Source organism: Eulemur rufifrons, chromosome 8, assembly GCF_041146395.1.
Source record: "Eulemur rufifrons isolate Redbay chromosome 8, OSU_ERuf_1, whole genome shotgun sequence".
NCBI lineage: Eukaryota > Metazoa > Chordata > Mammalia > Primates > Lemuridae > Eulemur > Eulemur rufifrons.
The window spans coordinates 101,679,856-101,700,060 of record NC_090990.1 but is presented as its reverse complement, the minus strand read 5'-3'; the positions used below and the strand labels follow the sequence as shown (position 1 = coordinate 101,700,060).

Genomic DNA, 20,205 nt, shown 5'->3' with positions numbered 1-20,205 from the left:
TCCCCCTTCCTGCTTCTTTTGCATTGATTAATGTTTATTATTCCTCCTCCCCACCCCACCCCTACCCTTAATTGAAAGTTAGGAACTCTTTTTCTAATCTGTTGTGTAATTCTTTTAAGAGCTTTATTGATGCATAATTTACTACAGCAGAATGCACAGATCTGAAGTGGAAATGTACTCTGTTCATGTGATCACCACCCAGATTAAAATAAAGAACATTTTTAACACCTCAGAAAGTTCACTCATACCCCTTTGTCCTGCCCCAAGAGGCAATTACTATTCTCATTTCTCTTATCATGGATTAGTTTTGTTTATTTTCTAACTTCACATAAATGGACTCATACTGTATGTACTCTCTCTGGGGACTGGGAGGTCTGGCTTCTTTTGCTTAACACCTTTCAAGATTCTTTTATGTTTTTGCATTTTTCAAGATTCTTTCATGCTTTTGCATTTATCAGCAATCTGTTCTTTTTTTCTAAATGAGAAGTATTCCGTTGTATAACTATACCACAGCTGGTTTATCCATTCTTCTGTCGATGAATTCAGGAACTCCAACTGGCTGAGAGGCTGGTGAATACATTTGGGTTCTTTCCAGTTTGGGGCCACTATGAATAAAGATACTATGAACATTTTTGTACAAGATGTCTTGTGGTGAGATGCATTCATTTCTCTTGGGTAAGGGTAGGTGTATACGTACATAGAACTTAAATTCACTATATATTTTAAATCCCACAGAATATTAATACTTACTAATTAAGTCAATTGTCATCTAGATTAACCATCTAGATTTACCATTTTTTTCTTTCTTTTCCTTTCCTTTTCTTTTTTTTTTTAGAGAAGTGGAGAGGTCTCTATATGTTACCCAGGCTGGCTTTGGACTCCTGGGGTCAAGGGATCCTCTTGCCTCAGCCTCTCAAATAGCTGGGACTACAGGCATGCACCACTATGCTAGATTTACCATTTTTAAGGCTCTTTATTTTTTTTCCTGCATCTCAACCTTCCATCTGGAATAATATTCCTTCTGCTTGAGAATTTAGTGCCCTTCTGCTGTTAGCTAACTCTCCTGGTTTGGGTTTGTCTGAATATGTCTTCATTTCACCTTTGTTTTTAAAAAACATTGTCTCTGGATCTGCAATTTTAGGTTGCAAGTTATTGTCTTTCAGTACTCTTATTTAATACTTGTTATTCTATTGTCTATGGCTCGCATTTTTGCTGTAAAAGAAACAGTTGTCAAATCTAGTTTGTTGCTCCTTTGAAGTTAATCAAACCTCTTCTTTCTGACTATTTTAAAGATTTTATCTTTGATTTAAATTTCCTACACTTTCACTCTGAGGGGTCCAGATACGGATTTTTAAAAAATCTTATTTGAGGCCGGGTACAGTGGCTCACGCCTGTAATCCTAGCACACTGGGAGGCCTAGGCTGGAGGAACACTTGAGCTCAGGAATTCGAGACCAGCCTGAGCAAGAGCGAGACCCAGTCTCTACTAAAAATAGAAAGAAATTATATGGACAACTAAAAATATAGAGAGAAAAAATTAGCCAGGCATGGTAGCACATGCCTGTAGTCCCAGGTACTCGGGAGGCTGAGCAGGAGGATTGCTTGAGCCCAGGAGTTTGAGCTCGCTGAGAGCTAGGCTGATGCCACGGCACTCTAGCCTGGGCAACAGAGCGAGATTCTGTCTCAAAAAACAAAAAATAAAAAAAAAGAACTAGTTTTAACCTATTATCTCCCTCCTTCCTGGATTCCAAATAAAGATGCATTAGACTTTCTTCCAGTGTCCTCTTTGTCTGTTACCCTGTCTTTTATGTTTTCCATTCCTTCTTATCCATGCTTCATTCTGGGTAGTATCTTCTGTTCTTTCTTCCAGTTTATTACTTGATCCTTAGTTGAGTCTAACCTGCTGTTAAATCTATCAATTGGTTCTTAATTTTGGTTTTTGAATGTTTGGGGTCTGGATTTTCTATTTACATCTATTTACCCTACCTCCAAACTTCCCCTAGGAGTGCAGCCTTTCAAGATCCCAGCCCATTACAGGAAGGTGGTTTACCAGGGCTTTTACCTTTGGGGACATTTGGACTCCAATTTTTGTCTCGTTACCCCAACACAGCCTATTGTCTGCCACCAATTCCAAATCAGCCAATGACCTCAGGGTAAAAGCAGCCCTACTGCTGGGCTCACCTCTCTTGCTTTCCTAGCCTTTCATGCTCTCACACCAATAATTCCTCATTATCTTATCAGTAATTTGATTTTTTTAAAAGTATTTCATCCAACACTTTTAGTTGTCTACCATTATTGGTAATCCACTGTTACTGAGAGGAGCTCAATTACTAAACTATTATATATTTCTAGTCAAGTCATTTCTTCTGACCTCCAGCTCCACTAATCCAGAGGCCTATTGCACCCCTCCACTTGGGTGTCTATAGCCACCTCAAACTCAATAAACTAAAATTATCACCCTCCCCAAACCTCCTTCTTCAGCTTCTCAACTAATAGGGTCAATGTCTCCTAGACCTCTGTTATTTGTATAATGTCTTCACTTCCCAAAGTCCAATTGATCCTATTTACAAAACATCTCCTTATCTTTCATCTACCTCTGCAACCTCTAGATCCCTCCTCTCCATTACATAACAAAAACATTATGCCTGTCATACAAAAGTTTTCAAGATCTGGCTCAAACTGCCACACTCTTTCCTGCCTCCCTCCTCAGTCATTCCTACATGCACACACCTTACATCCTAGATCAGCGTTGAAACCACAGACTCCTTCTGCAGCCAGGCAGGTAGTGCACTTGAGTGAAGCAGGGTGCCAAGGAACCCGCAGGTAATGGATACGTGTCCCAGCTGATTGCTCATGGAGGGATGCAGGACCTATATTGCCAGCTCTTCCAATATTTCAACAAAAGTCAGAAATCCAGATATTCATGTACCATCTCCTGATTTTTAAGTGTAGGCAATTAAGTAAAATATATATAGAGAGAATTAAAGCCAAACAAAGCATGCCTGCCATCTGAAATTGGCCCATGGGCCATCATTTGCTCTCTAATATTCAGAAATCCCCTAAAATTCCATGTATAGGAAATTTACTTCAATATTCTGCTCTCTCTACACAGAATACCTTTTTCATCCTTCTACCCTTGTTGAATTATTTCTCTTTGGAAATTTTCCTGGCCCCAATCCAGGCAGAATTAATTGCCCTCCTTTGAGCCCCTTAGCAATTTATCCATGTCTCTGTTGTAGTGCTTAATGCATATTGCATTATGGCTATTTGTCTCAAATAGAGCTCCTCAAGGTCACGGACTATATATATTCGTCTTTATGTCCCTAGCACCTAGCGGGTGCTTGACGCACAGAAGTTCCGCTGGAAATGTTTAACAGAAGTTTCCTATATTAGGTCCTGCTCAGGCGAAGCTTGGAGAAGTTGCGGCGCAATACCGTCAATGACTCCTGCTGACCATTAGAGGGCAGACTGATTCCACAGTGGTTTGGACCAGGGGCCTCGCTGTCAAGTGCCCCAAAACCCTCTGCCCAATTTACGCCTCCTATGGTCATTTCCCAGACCATCTCCCACGGCCACCACCAGACTCCATTTTGACAATCTTCCTCAACACAAAACAAACACACACTCACATTCCAGGAACAGCTCTGAGGTCCACTTCTTCCCCACCCCCAGCCACCCACCAGCTCTCCCCCTCTTCCTACAATCATTTGGGAACTAAAGAGTTAATTAAGCTCTCCCACCTGGTCCTTATCCCAAGGCTAACCCGCACAACCTGGAAGGCGGAGGGGACGAAAGGGGAGGAGAATCCTAGACGGACTAGGTAATGAGCACTCTGGGCGCTCCTACTTTAACGCCTTCACTTTTACGCCTCCAGACACCCGTCTCCCGCCCGCCGCCCGCCCCCCAGACACACACATCCACACACTCACACTGTTTGCTGCCAAGATCCAAAACAGCACATCTTTCCCTCATCCGCAGAGGAAATCAGGTAGGAGGGGAGGGAAAAGGTGAGGCGCAAGCGGCCCCTGGCTGCTCCCACATACATCTCTATTCAGCCCTCCTCCCAGTCCCGCGGGGGCGCCCCTTCGCAAGGCGCTGCTCCGCGGAGCTGGAAGACCCAGGGCAGCGCGGAAGCGGGAAGAGGGTCTGCAGGGAAAGCGCGCCGGCCGGGGGGCGGGGGCGAGCCGGAGACTTCGGGGCAGGAAGGAGTTAAAGATCCAGGATTGGCTCTTCTGTCACCGAGTCTGGGAGGGGAAGCGGCCGGGAGGCAGGGTTCGGAGCTTGGCTCGGGTCCTCCACGGTTCCCCCCGGACAGCGGGAGACTCGGGCCAGCGGGACGCCCCTTCTGGCACACGCCCTGGGGCAGGCGCTCACGCACGCCTACGAACACTCACTCCCCATCCCTCCCTCGCGCGCCCTCTCCCATCCTTCTCCCCGGAGCGCTCGCTCGCTCGCTCGCTTTTTTTCTCTTTCTCTCTCTCTCTCTCTCTCTCTCACACACACACCGTCGCTCACACTCTGGTCCTCTCTGGCCGACGCTCTCCTAGCGCCCACCTGCTCCACGCACCCCTCCGTGGCACGCCCGCCCGGGTTCGCGCCCCTCGCGCTCTTAGCCCTGACTGTCGCAGATACTGGGGGCAGCGAGCCCCGGGGTGAGCGCCCCCGCCCCGCTCCTTCCCTTAGGGGCGCGCCCGATGCCTGGGACGGGCCGCTGAGCCGGAGGGGACCGAGGAGGCCATGGTGGGAGCGCTCGCCCGCCACGGTGCCCGCTGAGGCCATGCCAGGCCCCCTGCGCCCAGCGGGCGCCCGCCTGCGCCTGCTCCTGCTCCTGCCGCCGCTGCTGCTGCTCCGAGGCAGCCACGCGGGCTACCTGACGGTGGCCGTGGTGCTGCCGCTGGCCAACACCTCGTACCCGTGGTCCTGGGCGCGCGTGGGACCCGCCGTGGAGCTGGCCCTGGCCCGGGTGAAGGCGCAGCCCGACTTACTGCGGGGCTGGACGGTCCGCACGGTGCTGGGCAGCAGCGAGAACGCGCTGGGCGTCTGCTCCGACACCGCCGCGCCCCTGGCTGCGGTGGACCTCAAGTGGGAGCACAACCCCGCGGTGTTCCTGGGCCCCGGCTGCGTGTACGCCGCAGCCCCCGTGGGGCGCTTCACCGCGCACTGGCGGGTGCCGCTGCTCACGGCGGGCGCCCCCGCGCTGGGCTTCGGGGCCAAAGACGAGTATGCGCTGACCACCCGCGCCGGGCCCAGCTACGCCAAGCTGGGCGACTTCGTGGCGGCGCTGCACCGACGGCTGGGCTGGGAGCGCCAGGCGCTTGTGCTCTACGCCTACCGGCCCGGCGACGACCAGCGCTGCTTCTTCCTAGTGGAGGGGCTGTATATACGGGTCAGCGACCGCCTCAACATCACAGTGGACCACCTGGAGTTCGCCGAGGGCGACCACGACCACTACACCATGCTGCTGCGGACCATGCGGCGCAAAGGCCGAGGTGAGAGGCGGGCACACTGGGTCCCGCCGCTTGGCCTCCCTTTGACCCGCCAAAGGCACCGGGATTTCCTCTCTTCTCTGGGCCAGTTTTCTCCTTTCTCGCTGCTCTTCATTCTTGTCTCAGCACCCCCGCCCCAGCCTCCTCCACCTCTGAGTTTCTATCCCCCTCTCTTCCACACCCCCCACCCCGCCCCTGCCCCAGTCTCTTCACCTTCCCACACCCTCACCGCCCCCCCCCCGCCCCACTCCGTCCCACTAGTTCTTCCATAGATAACAGGAGTGAGAACATGCCTGTGCCATCCCAGCACCCCTTAGTTCCCTTTCTTTCTCCCCGTTTTCTCTCTTCCCTACAGCCTTATCCCCTCCTCCACCCTCTCCTCCCATTGCTCCCACACTCTCTCTCCTCTCCCCATCCCTTCTCTCGCTGGCCCCACCTCTCCCTCTCCCTCTCCTTCCTCCTGGCCCCACCTTCCCCACCTTCAGCTCCACTATCCCCCTCTCCCTATCTCTGCTCCCTCTCCTCTGCCCCCTCACACCTCCTCCTCCCGCCCTTCTTCATCTTTCTCCTGCCATGTTCTAGACTCAGCCAAGAATTGCCACTTAACTCTTACTGGTTTCTCATGCCCCCATCTCTAAACTTCCTCCCCTGGGTGCCCCAGCTTCCCTTCCCCTTCTGTCTCCCCTAGTACCTAGGCTTTCTCACTAACTCCCTTTTCCCCTCCAGTTATCTACATCTGCAGCTCCCCAGATGCCTTCAGAACCCTCATGCTCCTGGCCTTGGAAGCTGGCTTGAGTGGAGAAGACTACGTTTTCTTCCACCTAGATGTCTTTGGGCAAAGTCTTCAAGGTGCTCAGGGCCCTGCTCCCCGCAGGCCCTGGGAGAGAGGGGATGGGCAGGATGTCAGTGCCCGCCAGGCCTTTCAGGTGAGAGCCAGGCTGTGGGACTCTGAGGTGGTGGCACATCATTTTGGGACACTATGTCCCTCAGTGTCTGAATGGATTCCAGAAAAGAGGTTGTCAATATTCACAGGGAGTTAGGCAATGAAGGGTAGGGGTCTGGCCAGGGAGGTTCAGAGCCAGGGAGCTCAAAAGATAAAAGAATGGGCCGAGGTGGGAGGACATTAAAGTCCCATAGACTGGGCAGGACTTGGAGAAGCCATCCCATTGGATCCTCTGCTTTGGAGCAGGCATCACCTCATGTAGGACATAGGGTCCAGTTTGACCTTGAGCTAAGCAGAGATGCAGCTATAGGAGGTAGCCCCCCGACAACTGGGGCCCCATAGTACTGGGAGAACTGGAGTCAGCTTCCAACTCCCCTCTCCATTGACCCCCTCCTCAGGCTGCCAAAATCATTACATATAAAGAGCCGGATAATCCTGAGTACTTGGAATTCCTGAAGCAGCTAAAACAGTTGGCCCATGAGCAGTTCAACTTCACCATGGAGGATGGCCTGGTAGGAGGGGGTCCTGGGACCCCCCAGAGTGGACCTCCAGCCCTCACTCCATGACCCCCTGCCAGTCTCCATCCTGTCCTCTCAGCCATCCATGTATTCCCAGTTCTCTCCTTCTCTCTCTTCCCATTGTTCTCTTATCTTTCTTGATAATGGATGGGGACACAGCAAGTTCAAGCTCTGAAACTCAGGTCCTCATCAGGCAAATCGAGACAATACATCCTACCCTATCTGCCTAGCAGGATTCAGAAAGCAGTGGTATATGCGAAGGCATCTTTTAAGTAGTAAAATCTCTTTGTAATGTGGGGGTGTCATTTCCTCCCATCCTCTTCCGAGCCCCCAGTGCCTCCTGTTCCCTCCCCTGCAGCACCCCACTCTGTGCCCTTCCTACCTCCCACCACAGCTGAGCTCTGCCTGCCTCTACAGGTGAACATCATCCCAGCATCCTTCCACGATGGGCTTCTGCTCTATGTCCAAGCAGTGACAGAGACTCTGGCACATGGGGGAACAGTCACTGATGGGGAGGACATCACTCAGCGGATGTGGAACCGAAGCTTCCAAGGTCAAGGCCTAGAAGTGGCTGGAATGGGCTGATGGGGGACGGGGGTTTGCAGGGGTCCCACGGGAGGCCATGAGAAGCCTGCAGCCCCCCAGCACAGGTAGTCACTCGCCATGTCAGTCTTTTCCTCCCTTCTTTACCTCCACAGCTTCCTTCAGGCCCTTTTTCCCTCCAGAAGTCCTCCTAAATGTCCAGCTTCAATCATCCCTGCTGCTGAAACATCTGTCCCTTTTACTAGTTACTATTGTTCTGTACATATATATGTTTGGAGGGCAAGGCAGAGATCAGGGCATGGAGAGACGAAGTAGGGCATCCCTGAACTTCCATTCTCTCAGAACACAGCCATCTGCCCCCATACCCCCAGGTGTGACAGGATACCTGAAAATTGACAGCAATGGAGATCGGGAGACTGACTTCTCCCTCTGGGATATGGATCCTGAAACTGGTGCCTTCAGGGTAAGTTTGTGCACCCAGAAGAAAGTACCAACTCAGAGTGACATCTCATCCTCCTGCTTCCCCCAACAGCCCTGCCAGGGCACTTGTTTATTCTGTGGTCACTCCACCATGCCTGCACACTTATGAGAGCCCTGGATAAAACAGACCCATCTCCAGTCTGGGGGAGCAACCAGAATGATAAGGACTCTCAGGCATCACACTTGGGGAACCTCCTGGAACCTCAGGGAGCTCCTAGGGTAGGCAAGTGGGACTGCTTCCCAGCAGAGACAGGCCAACTGAGGGCCTAGAGGAGTACAATACACAGCTCTCTAAGTGCAGAGGGGACAGGAAGGGATTGAGGCCAAAGGCATCAAGGAACAGATCATCCAGAGGAGGCTTCCTAGAAGAGGGAGACGTGAATTAGGCCTGGGCATGTAGACTGAGGCACTACCTTTTCCTGTTTTCTATGTGCCTCAACCAAGATTATAAACTCTGAGTGTAGGAGTAGGGTTCTATGTGGCATTTTCTTTTTAAAGCCCTTGAATAGTTTTCAAGTGTTTACACCTTGGTAACGTGCATGGGCATGAGGTCTCTGTATCCAGTCACAGCAGGGTCTTAGTGAAGAGTTGACAGCCCAGATAAAGGCCCTGAAGCAGAGCTGAGGCAGGTGAGAGGCAGGACTGCCCCACTAGGCAGGAGACCTCCCCCCAGGCTCTCGCCCACCCACCACTCCTGCTCTCCCATAGGTTGTACTGAACTACAATGGGACTTCCCAAGAGCTGGTGGCCGTGTCAGGGCGCAAACTGAACTGGCCACTGGGATACCCTCCTCCTGACATCCCCAAATGTGGCTTTGACAATGAGGACCCAGCCTGCAACCAAGGTGACTGGCCCTGGCCTTCCAGGCCTCCATTCTGGAGATGCTGCCTCCCTGCCCCTAAGTGGAGTCAAATAGGTGCTCCTCTCTCACGCTGCGGGTTCTCTGGAGAAAGACTCCTCCTGCCCTTTTCTTCCCTTCATTCATCCTCCCAGTTCACTGATTGACTATTAGAAGGCTCTTCCTTCTGCTGTCGAACCCAAATCTCTCTTGCTGCAACTCGGACTCTCTTGCAGACCACTTTTCCATGCTGGAGGTGCTGGCTTTGGTGGGCAGCCTCTCCCTGCTCAGCATTCTGATTGTCTCCTTCTTCATATACAGGTGAGCTGTGGCATGGGCATGGTGAGTGAGGCAGGTGGGCAGGGGGCGGAGGGGCAGCCTGGAGAACCAACAGCAGAGGAGGTGGCAAGGACCCTGAGGGAAGAGGGAAGGGGTGAAGGGGCAGCAGGGGAAGGCCAAGGGAGATGAGGGCCTTAAGACCCAGAGAAGAGAAAGGGAGGAGGGAATGGGATGGGGGAGAGAAGGGACAGGGATAGCAGAGGCCTGGGAGCATCTGAGAGGTCTAAGGAGGAGCAGCAAAGTTGGGAGTGACATCATGGGGATGTGGACTCTGCCTGTAGACTGGTCTCCCTTGCCACTCCTACAGGCCAGAAGGGAAGCACTGGTTCAGAACCTTCGGGATTAGGCCCTTATTAGTTGAGCAGGGGTGGTGAATCCTGCTGTGTGCCAGGTGCCAAAGCTAGAGTGGAGAACAGAGCCGGATGAGCCCCGTTCCCGCCTCCCAGTGGAGACTAAAATGCAAGGACAGAAAATGACACAGGATGGCCGGGCGCGGTGGCTCACGCCTGTAATCCTAGCACTCTGGGAGGCCGAGGTGGGCGGATCGTTTGAGCTCAGGAGTTCGAGACCAGCCTGAGCAAGAGCGAGACCCCACCTCTACTAAAAATAGAAAGAAATTATATGGACAGCTAAAAATATATATAGAAAAAAATTAGCCGGGCATGGTGGCACATTCCTGTAGTCCCAGCTACTCGGGAGGCTGAGACAGGAGGATCGCTTGAGCTCAGGAGTTTGAGGTTGCTGTGAGCTAGGCTGACGCCACGGCACTCTAGCCTGGGCAACAGAGTGAGACTCTGTCTCAAAAAAAAAGAAAATGACACAGGAGAGCAAGGAGGCAGGGGAGAAAATTGATGTGGGTTGAGCATACACTATGTGCCAGGCACTTCCACACACAGCATTTTTTTTTTTTTCATTTTTACAATAGTTAAGACGGAAATAGTTATTAAGGCCCCCAATTTCCAAAGGAGGACATTGAGGTGTCCATGCCAAAGTCCCTGGTGAGGCAGAATTTCACCCAGGCTGGCCTCCTGGCTCTCAGCCCTGAGGACAGAATTCCCCCAGCCATCTCTTAGCACATGGAGTGGTCCCAGGGGTGTGAGGAGGGGCTGCTGAGCACTCCCGCCCCGGGTCAGGCCCTCAGACATGGGCTCAGATGCAGGCTTCACGCCCCAGGAAGATGCAGCTGGAGAAGGAGCTGGCTTCGGAGCTGTGGCGGATCCGCTGGGAGGACGTACAGCCCAGCAGCCTTGAGAGGCACCTGCGGAACGCGGGCAGCAGGCTGACCCTGAGCGGGGTGAGAACAGAGGGGCTTGTGTGTGTCTGGGTGGATGTGTGAGTTGGGGAGGGTAGTAAAGGAGAGCTGAGCACCAGGGCAGTGTCTGATGGGACGGTAGAGAGCAGGTTCTAGTCTCAGCTCTGCCTTCACTTGCTGTGTGACCTTGAACGAATCACATTCCCTCTCTGAGACTGTTTCACATGATGATTACAGCTATAGAGTGGCCCTTACAGGGCTCTTTCAAAGGTCAAAGAAGATAGTATATGTGAAAACACATTTTTTGAAAAACATAAAATGCTAGGCATGGTGGCGTGTGCCTGAAGTCCCAGCTACACGGGAGGCTGAAGTGGGAGGATTGCTTGAGCGCAGAAGTTCTGGGCTGCACAGTGCACTATGCCAGTGGGGTGTCAACACTAAGTCTGGCATCAATATTATGACCTCCTGGAGGGAACGAGGGACCACCAGATTGCCTAAGGAGGGGTGAACTGGCCCGGGTTGGAAATGGAACAGGTCAAAATTCCCTTGCTGATAGGTAGTGGGATCAAACCTGTGAAAGCCACTGCACTGCAACCTGGCAACACAGCAAGACCTCACCTCTTAAAAAAAAAGACAAGTAAATAAGGAGAGGACTTCAAGACATGGAATATAAAGGAGGGTGACACAAAGACAAGGCAGGGTGGTAAAGAAAGACCAGAGCTCAAGCAACCAGGATGCAGGCTAGGCCCATGGCTGACCACCCCTCCCGCCCTCCACCCCTGCAGAGAGGCTCCAATTATGGCTCCCTGCTGACCACAGAGGGCCAGTTCCAGGTCTTTGCCAAAACAGCATATTATAAGGTGGGCTGGGGAATGGTCACTGTCCTGGGGACTGGGACAGGGGTGTGCTCTGACAGAGGCCTGGGGGAGGGGCCCAGGGCAGGACTGGGCTTGCAGGAAGAAGCTGGGAGCCCTTGGGGTGGGTTCTTGGGAGCAGTTGAGGGTCCTGGGGGAGGGGTGGGCTGTCGGAGCAGTTGGAGTTCCCAGGGCACAGGGCCATGCTCCTCACAGTGACAGTCTCCATTCCTGGCCCAGGGCAACCTTGTGGCTGTGAAACGTGTGAACCGGAAACGCATTGAGCTGACACGAAAAGTCCTGTTTGAACTGAAGCATGTAATGTGGGGGAGTGAGGCCTGGAGAAGGGTCCCGTGGGGACACAAGGGAGGTTGGCCAACACTCTGGCCAACACAACTGGCTGTGGAGGGGCCTCAGGGTATCCCAGGAAAGGGTAGGGACTGTGGCCCTGGGATGGACCCTTGCATCTTGTGGCTAGGAGAGGGGGGAGTGTAAGATGGGAGATGGGATCACTGGGGATACCCTGGAGGAAGGTCCTTAAGGGGCCGTACACAGATGCCCCAGGGGGTAGAGGGCTTGGGAGGCAGAGGGAGTAGGGAGCAGATTCTAGAGCGGGGTGGGTAAAGAACACGGTGGGAATCACCAGCGAAGGTCCTCGCAATGTCTGCAGAAAATGAATAGTGTCTTGAGGAGAGTGAGGGTCCCCAGGGCTAGTGGCAACTTGGTGAGAAGCAAGGTGTCTGTCAGGCTCCTGATGCTGGCTCCCACCTGCAGATGCGGGATGTGCAGAATGAACACCTGACCAGGTTTGTGGGGGCCTGCACCGACCCCCCCAACATCTGTATCCTCACAGAGTACTGTCCCCGTGGGAGCCTGCAGGTGAGGGGACAAGTGGGTGTCAGGAAACCTGGGTCTTAGCCCTGGCTCTGCCCCTGACTGGCCACATGACCCCAGGCAAGCCGCCTCCTCTTTCTGACCTTTTTGGCTCCACCTGGAAGGTGGGAGTGGGGGAAGGGCAACGGCACTGCAGTAAATCCAAGGCTTTGTCCTTTTCCGTGGTTTATGTCAGTAGGACCCTGCACCCTCCTCCCACTCCCAGGGGGAGTCTGCAGGGGACTGGTCTGACCCTCCCTGCCCCAGCAGGACATTCTAGAGAATGAGAGCATCACCCTGGACTGGATGTTCCGATACTCTCTCACCAATGACATCGTCAAGGTAGGCCCCGCAGGGTCCACTGGACATGTGGGGAGGGTCCAGGCATGCTTCTCCTGGCCATGGTTGGAGGTCCCACTCATGCCCAAGACCTCTGCCTCCCCAAATTTCCCAGGGTATGCTGTTTCTACACAATGGGGCCATTTGCTCCCATGGGAACCTCAAGTCATCCAACTGCGTGGTAGATGGGCGCTTTGTGCTCAAGATCACTGACTATGGGCTGGAGAGCTTCAGGGACCCGGAGCCAGAGCAAGGACACACCCTTTATGCCAGTGAGCCCCGACTCTCAACCCCTAACACCCACCCTGAGCACCACCCAGTAGGGGACCGATGCCTGGCCTCTGATGGCCTTGGGCATGAGTTTGCTGACTCCAGCCTCAATTCATTCATCAGTGAAAGGGGGGAGGTCAGACTAAGTGGTCTCTAAGGCCTCTTTTGGCTCTAACACTTGGTCCAATATGTCTGGATCAATCTTGGCTACATCCTTATTTCCCCCTCGACCCTTAGCTTTGGGCTTCCTCACCCTGTGACTCCTGACCTCTGACCCACAGAAAAGCTGTGGACAGCCCCTGAGCTCCTGCGAATGGCTTCGCCCCATGCCCGGGGCTCCCAGGCTGGTGATGTGTACAGCTTTGGGATCATCCTTCAGGAGATTGCCCTGAGGAGTGGGGTCTTCCACGTGGAAGGTCTGGACCTCAGTCCCAAAGGTGAGAGGACCATACTTCCCCATATCCCTGCCACAGCCTCAACTAACCCCAGGCCCAAGGATGAGGACCCTGGAGGCACCACCACACCTTCCTTCTGGAATGGGGCTTGGGCCATGCTTGACCCACTGCTGCCGGTGACCAGTTGCCCGCCCAGCTCCCCTGTTCCACACATTGGTCCTGGACTGCCCCAACCCAGCCAAGCTGGTTGCCCCCAGTCTCTCACTAGGCCCTTGGCTAACCCCGCCCCTCAGCCCCTCTCCCCCCAACAATACAGAGATCATCGAGCGTGTGATTCGGGGTGAGCAGCCCCCCTTCCGGCCCTCCCTGGCCCTGCAGAGCCACCTGGAGGAGCTGGGGCAGCTGATGCAGCGGTGCTGGGCCGAGGACCCACAGGAGAGGCCACCATTCCAGCAGATCCGCCTGACACTGCGCAAGTTTAACAGGTCTCTGGTGTTAGTCGTGAGTCCCCCAGGCTCCCCTACCACGGCTCCCATATACCCAACACTTCTGTCTTGTCCCTGCAGCAGCAGAGGACTTCCCATACACGGCTGCCTTTGCAAACACTGTACGACTCCACTGTCCCCACCATCTCCCACCTTTCCTACCTTTCCCTCCACTATTGATACCCCACACCCTTCCTGCCCACTGCCCCCACTGGCCCCTAGACTTTCAGCAGTGTGCAGAGTAAATCAGCCACACACCCTGGCCTCCCACCTTCCCGTCTCCTCCCCTGTGGGCTCTCGGCCACCCACAGGAGCCCCTGACCCAGCCCATGGTAGTCCTTTCCCAGTGTGCCCACTGGAGCCCGCTTCCTCCAGACACAGCCCTCTGCGGCCTGTGTGCCACCTCTCTGTCCACAGCTGACACTAGTCCTTCTCCACCTGCTCTACCTCCTAGTGTTAATAGCACAAAGATGAACAAAATATCCATGTCTGAAGCTTCATGCTTGACACTGGGGTCTCAGAGATGAATTAAACTTTCCTCCTGCCCTTTTCCCCTGCTCCTCTATGCTGCTGTGCCCCGGCCCTGACTCTTCAGAGCCGCCGCTACAGCCTGGGCAGGGTGAGTGCCCAGGGTGGGCACTCAGGGTAGGACCGCATGCTCCTCTCTCATTGCCCCACCCCCACCCCCACCCCAGGGAGAACAGCAGCAACATCCTGGACAACCTGCTGTCGCGCATGGAGCAGTACGCCAACAACCTGGAGGAACTGGTGGAGGAGCGGACCCAGGCGTACCTGGAGGAGAAGCGCAAGGCCGAGGCCCTGCTCTACCAGATTCTGCCTCAGTGAGTGCCTGTATCTGGGGACCCCCCTCTCCCACAAACACAGCCCCTGGCCGGGCCCCACCCACCCTCTGATCCTGCACCTGCTCTGACCCCTCAGCTCAGTGGCTGAGCAGCTGAAGCGTGGGGAGACGGTCCAGGCCGAAGCCTTTGACAGTGTCACCATCTACTTCAGTGACATTGTGGGTTTCACAGCCCTGTCAGCAGAGAGCACACCCATGCAGGTAAGCCGGGGTCAGCCACAGGTGTCAGACCGGCAGGCCGGTGGCTTGGCTTAGCATCTCCATTCCATGGGGCCCTCCTCCTGCTTCCACTTTTCCCCCAACCCCAAGTGGGGTCCCTTACTCCCTGTCCCTCTTAGCTTCTCTTCCCTTCCAGGTGGTGACCCTGCTCAATGACCTGTACACTTGCTTTGATGCTGTCATAGACAACTTTGATGTGTACAAGGTGAGGGTGGGAGTGGATGGCAAGGGACAGACAGACAGACGTGGACAGAGTCAGAAAAAAGTGAGAGGCAGACAGAATGATGTGGAGTCTTAAGAGAGGAGACCAAGGGACATGGGCAGAGACAGTGACACAGGGAGACCCAGAAACAGAGAAATCGTGCAGAATGGGGGATGAGCAAAGACAGCGGCAGGCGGATTGGGGGACAGAGTGACAGTGCACACGGTGTGACCAGCGGCACAGGGAAGAGAAAGTTCCTGTCCTCATGTCCTGCACCCTCTGCCCCCAACCCTCCCCACAACACAGGTAGAGACCATTGGCGACGCCTACATGGTGGTGTCGGGGCTCCCAGTGCGGAACGGGCGGCTCCATGCCCGGGAGGTGGCCCGCATGGCCCTGGCGCTGCTGGATGCTGTGCGCTCCTTCCGCATCCGCCACCGGCCCCAGGAGCAGCTGCGCTTGCGCATTGGCATCCACACAGGTGAGGCGGCACCCCAAAGGCCTGGAGCTTCAGAAGGGAGACTTCTCACTCCGCACCGCCTCATAACACGCAGGCTCGCACTCACAGCTGGGACCTCAGATCCCACCTCCTGACTCTCCTGGAGCACCTACCTATCTCCCTTAACACCCCTCCCTGCCCCCTCGCTGATGGGCTCCGCTTTCTCCCTCGCCCCTCCCAGGACCTGTGTGTGCCGGAGTGGTAGGGCTGAAGATGCCCCGTTATTGCCTCTTTGGGGACACAGTCAACACGGCCTCAAGGATGGAGTCCAACGGGGAAGGTACAGTGCCCTCCTGTAGGGAGTGGGGAGGGCAGGGTGGCCAGGGACAATGCCACCCTGTAGGCAGCTCCTGCCTACACCATCCCTGTTTCAGCTCCTAGACCTCTCTCCTCCCAAGTCCCCTTCTCATACTAGTTCAGTCTGGGCTCATCGCCTTGACTCTAATCAAGAGACCCGGACTCCAGCTGCACCCTCTTGCCAAGTGACCACCCTCTTGCCAAGTGACGTACGAGTACTTCCAGGCCAATGTTCAACAGTTCCCAGCAGGAGTCCTCCTTTAAGTCCCTCTGCTCCCTTTTCAGGGTAGTATAAAGGGCTTCAGAGCCAGCCCACTTGGGCGTGAATCTCAGCTTCACAGCTAGTTGTGTGTTAGTTTGCTGTACCTGTCTGGGCCTTGGTTTTCCTCATCTATAAAATAAGAATAAAATGTCTACCCCATAGGAGTTATGTGAGAAAAACCAAATAAAATGCCTAGCACAAAATTGTCATTCAGCTTTTTTGAGCCTCAACTGTTTATCTGTAAAATGATGCCTATCTCAGGGTGTAAAAAACCTCGCACAATACCTGGCACCCAGTAGGTACTTAATAAACGCTTGCTCCCACCCTTCCCTTGGTCTTACTTCCTGTTTATCTTCTAGCCTCCTGATGTATTCAACACAATTCAATTCAGTAAACATTACTGAGCAACTACTGAGTGCCAGGCCCTGGGATACAAAGGTGACTCAGACCCAGAGTTAGCTGGGGAGTCCATGTGGACCCCTCCACACCTCATGGTACAAGAAAGGCCACGTGGGAGCCTGTGCCGGCAGCCCAGAGGGATCTGGTCCAGCAAATATTACTGGGTACTGTGTTTGGGGCTGTCAGGGTAGAGCCCCTTGCTAAGGTCTAGTCCTCAAGGAGCACATTCTCAGAAATTGTTAGCAGGGCACGGTGGCTCACACCTGTAATCCTAGCACTCTGGGAGACTGAGGCAGGAGGATCACTTGAAGTCAGGAGTTCAAGACCAGCCTCAGCAAGAGTGAGACCCTGTCTCTACTAAAAATAGAAAAAATTAGCCAGGCGCAGTGGCATACACCTGTAGCTCCAGCTACTTGGGAGGCTGAGGCAGGAGGATCACTTGAGCCCAGGAATTTGAGGTTGCTGTGAGCTAGGCTGATGCCAAGGTACTCTAGCTGGAGCAACGGAGTGAGACTCTTGTCTCAGAAAAAAAAAAAAAAAAAGAAAGAAATTATTCAATAAAACTAGCTTGCTGTGAAGCAGACCCCAGAGGAAGTAGGGACATGATTCAGGGAGCAGTTAAAGGGTGCAGGAATACTGGGCCCCACTCCATCACTGGCCTCCTCAGCAGCCTGGGCAGATCTACCCTAGGCCTCACTTCCTTAGCCATAAAATGAGGGTACAGAGTCAAATAGTGATCGCAACAACTTGTATCGTACTTACTATGTGCCACATTTTATTCAAATACTTTATGAATGTTAAATTTAACCCTCACAACAAGGCTTTCCCTTTTAAAATTTTATTTTTATTTTTATTTTTTTGAGATGAGATCTCACTATATTTTCCACCCTGGTCTTGAACTCCTGGCCTCAAGCAATCCACCTGTACTCGGCCTTCCAAAGTCCTGACATTATAGGCGTGAGCCACCTTGCCCAACCTAACCTCCACAAGGCTTTGAAATGAGTACTGTCACTATCGACATTTCACAGATTAGAGAAATGAGGCACAGAGAGTTTATATTTCTTACCCAAGCAAGTGTCCTAGCTGAGATTCATCCTGAAGCAGAGCAGGATCCAAAGTGTGAGCTCCTAACCACTCTGCTGTCCTGTCTCTCTAGAGCCTGGTGACACTCCAGGGCAGTGCTGTCCAATGGTACTTTCTGCAGTCACAAAAACATTCTATAATCTGCGCTGTCCAATATGGTAGCCCTAGAGGCACATGTGGCTATTGATTCCTTGACATATGACTAGTGCAACTGAGGCTCTGAATTTTTAACTGTTTTTAGTTTTAATTAATTTATATTTAAACAGGGTACATGTGATTGGTGGCTACCATATTGGACAACACAGCTCTAGAGTTCTAAAGGAGAAGCTAATATGGTCTCACACTACTTGGAGGGGCTGGGACCTCTCTGAACTAGGCTTCCTGGCTAAAAGGAAGGAGAGCATCTGTCTGTGCTCACGGTCCCCGATCTCTTCTGCCTCCACTTTCCAACCTGTATCTCTTGCAATCCTCACCTTCCTTTCTCCCCTATCCTCCCCAGCCCTGAAGATCCACTTGTCTTCTGAGACCAAGGCTGTCCTGGAGGAGTTTGGTGGTTTTGAGCTGGAGCTTCGAGGGGATGTAGAGATGAAGGTAGAGAGGGAAGCCTCTGCCCTCACCAGCCCTTGGGGTCCCAGAGGGGTCACCCTTCTCAAGTAGCCAATCCCACGCCCATCCTAGGCCTCTCATCTGATTTGGGAAAGTGGGTATGCCACTCTCCACCCCAACCTCCTCTTCTTTTTCCCTCCAGGGCAAAGGCAAGGTTCGGACCTACTGGCTCCTGGGAGAGCAGGGCAGTGGCACCCGAGGCTGACCTGCCTTCCCTCGTGTCCCTGTGTTTCTGCCACACCTCCCTACCCTGTGCCAGAGGTGACAGAGAGGTGCCAGGCCTCAGCCTCACCCACAGCAGCCCCATCATTGCCAAAGGATTGGAGAAGTGGGTTGAATAGCTCAGGTGTGCTGACCCCAGTGCAGACAACAGATACAACCTCTGAGAGAGGACTGGTATGGGCAAGAACTCTGAGCTCACAGCGCTGGACCAAGGCACACGCACATAGGCACTGCCCCGCTCTCCACCCCGACTCAGGCCAAGCTGCACTGTGGATTCCTGATCCTCCTCCCCAGGCCTGTGTCCTCCTCCCTCAACCTTGCTACACTGTGACTTCCACTGGGAGGGGAAAGAACCATCTGAGGGGGAATATGAAAAGAGACTAGGCGAATCTAGGAGTGGGGAGTCCATGTCTGAGCCTAACCCACGTGGGCCACAATACCCCACCCCACACCCACCCAACAGTGGACACAGCACACAGGGGAGGAGCGGCTGGCACAGAGGGGCCGCAGGCCTGCGTGCCTTGTTTCCACTGTGGGCAGAGACCATTAAAATCTTTATTCCAGTTACAGTGTCTCTTCTTGAGGGAGAGAGGGTTGCCAGAAAACAGTCATGTTCTCCACCCTCTACTTCAAATAAGACTCTTGCTTCTCAAGCTAGGAATGCAGGGTCTGAAAAAGGCTGCAGTTCACCTTCAACTTTGAGGAGACCATGTTACAGCCTATGGATGACCCAGCAGTGCTGACACTTTTGGTCCGAAGACCCATTTACACCCTTGAAAATTATTGAGGGCCCCAAAGAGCTTTGTTTATGTGGTTATATCTATCGATTTTTGCATATTAGAAATTAAAACAAATTCTTATTTATTAACTCATTTAAGAGAATGATAATAAACCCCTTTTATGTTGATAATTTTTTACTGCTTTATTAAGAGAAACTGACCTTTTCGTTGTGTGGTAGTGAAGAATACGACGAATTTGATGCCTAATTTGCCTTGATTTATTAATAGGTCAGGCCACAGCAGTTCTATCCCCATTGCTTTTGCACTTCTGATGCAAATGTCAATAGTCAAAAAGGTAAATAATGTTTTGGTATTATTATGACAATCGTTTGACCTCATCTAGCCCCTGAAAGAATCTTGGGGATTCCCAAGATCTGTGTACCACACTCAGAGAACTGCTATATTACCCAATGGTTGGCATACAGTAGGAATAATATAATTAGTGTGGACTGAATGGAGAGGACTGGGAGCTAGGAAGGGGGTTGGAGTGGGGTGAGAACATATGGATTCCTTTTTCTTCTTTACTTAAATTTATAATTTTAGAGACAAGGTCGTCCTGTGTTGCCCAGGCTGGAGTTCAGTGGTCATTCAAAGGAGTGATCATAGTGTACTACAGCCTCAAACTCTTGGGCTCAACCAATGCTGCCCACTCAGCCTCCCAAGTGACTGGGACTACAGGCACACCGTGCCCAGCCACCATGCCCAGCCATGTGTAGTCCTTTTTGAGATTTGGGGATTGTCCACCTGCTCCTCCATTCCCCACGTCAGTGTAGACAAATGGGAGTGATAGTTTGCAAAATGCTTCTTCTCTGGGCTAAAGGCCCTCCTTTCCCTGCTCCAGCCACCCCCTCACACCCCGCCCTAGGCAGGCAGGCAGGAATGCGGGGGAGAGGTGGCTGCAGCTTCACCTCCCCCACGGGGAAGGAAAGTGCCAGACATTTCTTCAGGACCATCCATCAAGTGCAGACAGGCCCCTCCCCCGACCTCCCGGAGCCCTTCCTGGAGCCCGCCCTGTGGGACCTGGAGGTAGAGGAGCACGGGGAGCTTGGAGGTCTGCCTACGTGACAGTGCTGCCTGGTACACGAGTGGCGGTTGGGGATGAAGAAAGGATAAATTGTTCCCCCTCCTGTCCAGTGACTCCTCTTGTTTTGTGCTTCCTAC

General features: G+C 53.1%; 1 protein-coding gene across 1 annotated transcript; it reads left to right on the top strand.

The window, feature by feature from the left end:
* The first annotated feature begins 4,251 nt into the window (after nucleotides 1–4,251).
* NPR1 (natriuretic peptide receptor 1) lies at nucleotides 4,252–19,137 on the top strand. The gene is made up of 22 exons (XM_069480575.1): nucleotides 4,252–5,488; nucleotides 6,212–6,411; nucleotides 6,827–6,940; nucleotides 7,364–7,499; nucleotides 7,861–7,952; nucleotides 8,678–8,813; nucleotides 9,044–9,128; nucleotides 10,320–10,440; nucleotides 11,184–11,258; nucleotides 11,493–11,570; nucleotides 12,027–12,131; nucleotides 12,396–12,467; nucleotides 12,580–12,736; nucleotides 13,016–13,171; nucleotides 13,446–13,614; nucleotides 14,310–14,456; nucleotides 14,554–14,677; nucleotides 14,832–14,900; nucleotides 15,204–15,378; nucleotides 15,578–15,676; nucleotides 17,937–18,028; nucleotides 18,186–19,137. Exons 1-22 carry the CDS (start codon nucleotides 4,777–4,779, stop codon nucleotides 18,246–18,248), a joined length of 3,177 nt encoding a protein of 1,058 aa, XP_069336676.1. The 5' UTR covers nucleotides 4,252–4,776; the 3' UTR covers nucleotides 18,249–19,137.
* The last annotated feature ends 1,068 nt before the right edge of the window (nucleotides 19,138–20,205 follow it).

What these genes read in the sequence shown, in the direction of transcription:
- NPR1 (XM_069480575.1), top strand. Translation starts at nt 4,777, where the DNA reads ATGCCAGGCCCCCTGCGCCCAGCGGGCGCCCGCCTGCGCCTGCTCCTG. An exon ending in GTCTCCTTCTTCATATACAG is followed by an intron (nt 9,129 to 10,319) that starts GTGAGCTGTGGC and finishes TTCACGCCCCAG; the next exon opens with GAAGATGCAGCTGGAGAAGG. An exon ending in ACAACTTTGATGTGTACAAG is followed by an intron (nt 14,901 to 15,203) that starts GTGAGGGTGGGA and finishes CCCACAACACAG; the next exon opens with GTAGAGACCATTGGCGACGC.